The 5,951-nt window shown below is 35.8% G+C and overlaps 1 protein-coding gene across 1 annotated transcript in view; it reads left to right on the top strand.

Moving 5' to 3' along the window:
- Positions 1-1,581: 1,581 nt before the first annotated feature.
- LOC105314071 (uncharacterized) overlaps positions 1,582-5,951 on the top strand; it is a 6,360-nt gene continuing 1,990 nt past the window's right edge. The window contains exons 1-6 of the mRNA XM_020001084.1: positions 1,582-1,676; positions 1,728-2,694; positions 3,664-4,065; positions 4,610-4,691; positions 4,746-5,069; positions 5,112-5,894. Coding sequence (XP_019856643.1) covers positions 1,582-1,676; positions 1,728-2,694; positions 3,664-4,065; positions 4,610-4,691; positions 4,746-5,069; positions 5,112-5,894 — 2,653 coding nt within the window. The remainder of the gene's footprint in view (positions 1,677-1,727; positions 2,695-3,663; positions 4,066-4,609; positions 4,692-4,745; positions 5,070-5,111; positions 5,895-5,951) is intronic.

The following is a 5,951-nucleotide window of genomic DNA, read 5'->3' as shown; positions in this document are numbered from 1 at the left end:
TGTGGTTACTTTGATCTTGTAAGCAACATGTTAACATAGGCGGTTGCAGGCCTGGGCATTAGGGGGCAATGCCCAGGTTGACTTTTTGACCAATAATTATATTCATGATTCTGGTGTGGGCATCCAGTATAAACTGTGGTAGTTCAACAGGCTTCTTTGTTGTTTTATGCTAAGAAATCATCTCAATGAAGTTATAGATCAGTATTGTCCATTTTCCTTGCAAAATTGTATGGAACCACACCCACTCCACACCCAGTAATTATTGATGCCCAGGTCAAACCAAATTTCTGCAACCGCCCATGCATGATGTTGCCAGAAATAGAAAGATGTTCTATTTTTGGCAACATGTTGCTTGGTTGCTAGCAACAAGTTGCCTCGTGTATGAAGGCCTTAATATATCACGATAGTTTAACCATAGGGTTTACATGTGGAAATACATGTACAATAATTTATTTGAGAATGTACACGTAGTTATTGTACTTAACCAACTCATTTATTAATTTGTAAAATCACATTATATATACATGCATAATACTAGTTATTTTAAATTTATTTAATCCAAATTTTCAACGAGAAACACTGTCCTACTATACTGAAAACACCTTCACTTAGTGCGAATGTAGCAGGGACAGTGAAAAACCTCTAAGCAAGCTGTACGTGCTATAAAGAAGATAATTACAGCTGTCAAGTGTCATGTATGCCATGCTCCATGCACACATGATACCTATCATAATGATAGTTAGAATAATAGAATCACTATCATAATAGCTGTACAGTAGACTATCACAGTAGTGCAACTATAGATACTATCAATACTATCGCCCAGGCCTAGTTGTTTGTTGCATGAATACAGTACACTACATGTATGGTGGTACTATTAGCACCTTTTATTATGTACTGGCTCTGTTTTGTTGTACCTATACAATGTACCATTTATCCTTAAATAGAAACCACATGCGAATAAACGCCGGGGTAGCAACAGAATTCAACTTTAAATACACAAATGTAGCCTTGAAGTGACTCAGTAGTCTTCTGAATACTGCCTATAGTTCCTGAAGTCAAGTGCATGAGGTCATGGGTTTGAATCCCACTCTGGGGCAAAGTTTAAAATTTTTTCGAGGTCCAAATACCATTTTATAGTCCATTCTCCAGCCTACAGTCATTGGGGCGGTCCACCCCAATGACTGTAGGCTGAGGAATGGTCTGGACAGCGAGACTACAATTTTTAGGAAATAGACGCCCAGGCTTTTATTAAGGAAATATGGTACATAAATGTATAATTTCAATAAACCAGGAATTTTGGGGAGAGATTTTAGTGGATTATTTAATAATTGTTGCTGTCAATTGAAGCCATAACACAATCAATAAATACTCTGCATTTATGTCATACGTCATGACTACATGAGTTATAGATTATACATCGTAGATAATTATGTTTTCAGTACAATAAACTCTAGCTGGTATGTACATGTAATTTGCGAGTTAGAACTGATGCTAAGCAAATTCATCTATTTCTAGAAAGAACCGGATACCAAAAGTTTACATAGTTCATACAGGGAGTCTCAACCTTCATATGATGACATGAAGCTACCAATCATAACAGACCACTATAAAGCAAAGTTCACTGCCTTGCTCTATTATGAAGAACAAGAACACATTGAACTACTAAAGAAGAAGTGAGTTTAATATACGGAGTACTGAGTTTTAATATTGAATATTATTTTTAGGTGTGATGGTAGCTTTGCCTTACAAAAATGTGAACCGCCATTTTTAAGACATGATGAAAAGAGCTATCCCCCTCATTTCTATTGTCTACAAGGAATGTCATCAGCACAGATTATGTATGCTATTCAAGCCAGTGATCGACACGTTACTGTTAGCATTGGCCAACATAGCTATGTAGCAAACATTCTGAGTTGTAATTATTCACATATTGATGATAAGCTATACATTTGTTTCAAAAGTAGCATTGGTGGCCAGTCTCTTTTAAAAGTCAATGCAAAATTTAATGTAAATCACAGTTATTTTGTTGGCCTCAATGAAGGAGTTTTGAGGATAAGCATGAATGTTTTACGTCGTCTTATACCTACATCAGAAGATTTTAAAAGCCCTCCTAGAGATATTGCCATTGACATTAGAAGGCACCCATATGGAGGGATTGATCTTGATCCTGAGCAGTATTTAGCATTAGAAGCAGTACTCAGTAACCAATGTTCAGCTCCTGTACTGATACCTGGTGCTTTTGGCTGTGGTAAGACTCGCCTTCTTGCTGTGGCTACAGAATGTTTCTTCAGAGAGCATAATGAGACTGGTGACTGTTCACCTTGTCGTATTTTAATTTGTTGTCATCATCAACGTTCTGCTGATGTTTTTATAGATGATTATTTTAGCAAAATGCTGTCACAATCATGGCCAGTAAAAGTTGTACGTGTTACAAGCTCACGCCATCGTGTTGGTTATCCTGGTTATGTGCAAGCTGCCCATTTTGATAATTCACAATACAAGAAAGAAAATTACTTTCTACTGGTCACAACATTTGGAGGAGCTCTGACAATATCTAGACGGGTTGAGCCTGATTTCTTTACTCATATTCTAATTGATGAGGGAGCTCAAACTCGTGAACCTGAAGCCCTTAGTCCATTTCTAATGGCAAATGAGAATACTCGTATTGTTATTGCTGGAGACCATCAACAGGTATATATGTATATGCAAGGCACATGCTATGTAGCAGACCTGTGTCAGTTACAAAACCTCAATTACAAATTGAAACATTTAATAGCACTCCTTTTGTAAAAATACACTTGACTAGAATTACTATGTTGAATTAATTTTAATTAGAATTACTATTTTTGATATGTTTTTGCATAAAACAAAAACATGGCCTGCTATAGAGTAGGTTTCTCACAAAGTGTGCTAAGTAAGCTTAACTGCACTTACAGTGCATTGCCCGTAGAGTAATTCTAAAGTTTATAAAAATCTATTTTTGACCGTAATCAGCTTAAACTAGATATAAAACTTCAGAACATGTTGAAAATATAAGAATAAGAAAATTTTCTTTTAGTTGTTTTTGGCAAAATTGCCTGAGACCATTTACATTGCCTGGGGCCACTTTTTTATGAGCAACAAAAGTTTATAATTGGGCAAAGTCCTTAGTGAAGAAGTACATCTGTATTCTGTACAGACGGACGTCCAACTATTATTGAAGTTAAAATAACCTAATCTTTATGATGGTCACATGGCTAGGGGCAGATTCCCTTAATGTTTTATATACATTCTTCTAATTAATCTAATTTTGATTAGAATTAGCTAGTTCAAACTAGGTATACAACCTCAGTACATGAATCAGAAAAAAATTGAGAATTGTCTTCTAGCAACTACCATGGATCAGAGTTTTCTACAAAGCTCTACTCTCATCAGTGCTGCATATGTCAACTTGCACTTGCAATGTGGGGTGGACATGTTGGTGTTTTGATGTTGATACAACCCTACAGGGATTTATCAGTTTAATTTTACAACGGCTTGTTTAAATTAATTTGATGTAGGCTCAATCCTACACAAAATAATTTAAAAAAATTTTTATTCTAGTTTGTAATCATGTTGTAACTGAGCCTCTATTAATTGTAATTGGCCCCTGATCTGGTATCATGTATCATTATTTTATAGGTTGGTCCTCAAATTCTTGTTTTTGGTAAAGCTCCTCAGCAGTTTGGTTTATGTGTGTCACTGTTGCAACGATTACTAGAGGAGTATAAATCTATTGGCAATATTACCAAGAGGAACACTCCATCATGGAATATTAATTATCGCTCACAAGCTGACCTTTTGAAGTTACCTTCTAAGTTGTTTTATAATTCAGAGCTGAGAGCTTGTGGTAGAGTACCATACCACCTCAAAGCTCCTTATCCTTATGTTTTTATATGTTCCAGTTTTACTAATGATATTCCAGCTGATGCTCAGTGTGCTATAGAGGCTGACAGACTCCTTCAAGCAGTGCAGCTATACAGTGACAAGTTCAAAAGCTGGGAACTGAAAGACACTTGCATTATGACTCCAAGTTTGAAACAGGTATTACATACATGTGATAAAAATTTTGGGGATTCTGTTCCGAAAGTATTTCTAAATTATACGATTGAGACACCTTTATTGTTGTCAATTCAGATAACCACCTATACAATATTGTGCATTTTACTTATAATATAGTGTATGGGTACATTATCCCCATTTTGTCTATCTTATACCTTCACAGTTTGTGGTCTATACAGCACAGTGTAGGGTTTATGTTGTAAAACAATTAAAAAGAGCTCTTCTCTTGAGCTTGGTGGCTCCTTTCTACTCTCAATAGTGAAACAGGTGTTTGGGCTGGTGCTTTATGTACCCAAGCACTATAACCATAAACTAGTTAGAATACAACTCCTCATGCTGTATATATGTAGAAAATATAACATGAAAGGTTTGGTCAAGAAAGGCATACAAGACTCGGCTTACCTTATGATACATGGCTTTCTTGTAACATCTCTCATACTGTATTTTCTGTACTGCATGCTTTTAAGTAATATTTGTTATTGCAATAATTAAATGATGATATCATGCATCATTGTATCTTTGACAGGCAAACCTTATTAAAAAATTGATAAGGACTAAATTCAATAATTTAGAAGGCGTCACTATTATCACCAGTTATCAAATGCAAGGTAATACAGTTTTATGTTTCATTTGACGTTTTATTATTATACATGTACAAACAGGGCAGGAGTACCGAATGCTTTTTATGAGTACTGTTGAAAGTTTAGAGCCCAATGGTCGACCATTTGATCCTTTGAAGAGTTTTTGTAATCCAGCACTATTCAATACAGCAATCACACGCTCTAAAAGTCTTGTAGTAGCTGTAGGTAATCCTCTTGTACTGCTGTTGTCTGAAGCTACTATGGATAATCTTAAATGGTGTTGGAGAGAGTTCATTTCTAGATGCCTTCAAAATGAAACATTCAAAAGTACTCCTTCTGACCGTGCCCAGTTTGAACAAGTAAAAGTACAGTTTTTTGACATGCTGAAGTGTGATAATCCAGCTGGTAAGAATTTTTGTTTTATTTTCTGATGTCATTTTTGTGTAGACATGATAAAATTGTTCCAAAGGAACAGTTATTTCCAGAATTATTGCATGAAGCCTGCACTACCTAATTCATCTACACATGTGTTCCCTATCCCGTTATCTACTCCACAAATAATATGCTCAACTGAAACTTTCAGTCAACAGTCATCATCTACTCCACCTTTTGTACAACAGTCATGTCATCCATCAGAGGTTAGGAAGCAGCCATCTTCTCAAGTTAATCAAAAGTTATCATTTGAAAATGAAACATCACAATCATGGCCACAACTAGATCTACTACCTTCTCAAGAAAGTAAAAAGCAACTTACTTCTTCATCATCTACTTCACCATCTTCCTCATTATCTACTTATGAACCGCCTCAACAAATCATTCAAGAAAAGGACTTGCACATAACCAAACTAGTGAAGGAAAGAGATGAGAGGGTCCTCAAGCAACCAGAGGTTAGCAAGCAGCTGTCTTTTCAAGTTGATCAAAAGCCATCATTTGAAAATGAAACATCACAAAAATTGCCACAACTACTAGCTTCTTCTCAAGAAAGTAAAAAACAACTTACTTCTTCATCATCTACTTCACCATCTTCCTCATTATTTACTCATAAATTGCCTCAAGAAATCATTCATGAAAAGGACTTGCACATAGCCAAACTAGTGAAGGAAAGAGATGAGAGGGTCTTCAAGCAACCAGAGGTTAGCAAGCAGCTGTCTTCTCAAGTTGATCAAAAGTCATCATTTGAAAATGAAACATCACAATCATTGCCACAACTACTAGCTTCTTCTCAAGAAAGTAAAAAACAACTTACTTCTTTATCATCTACTTCACCATCTTCCTCATTACCTCCTT

Source organism: Amphimedon queenslandica, unplaced genomic scaffold (genome assembly GCF_000090795.2).
Source record: "Amphimedon queenslandica unplaced genomic scaffold, v1.1 AMPQUscaffold_13113, whole genome shotgun sequence".
Taxonomy (NCBI): Eukaryota; Metazoa; Porifera; class Demospongiae; order Haplosclerida; family Niphatidae; genus Amphimedon; species Amphimedon queenslandica.
The sequence above is the reverse complement of the archived record's forward strand: the minus strand, read 5'-3'. Positions and strand labels throughout refer to the sequence as shown.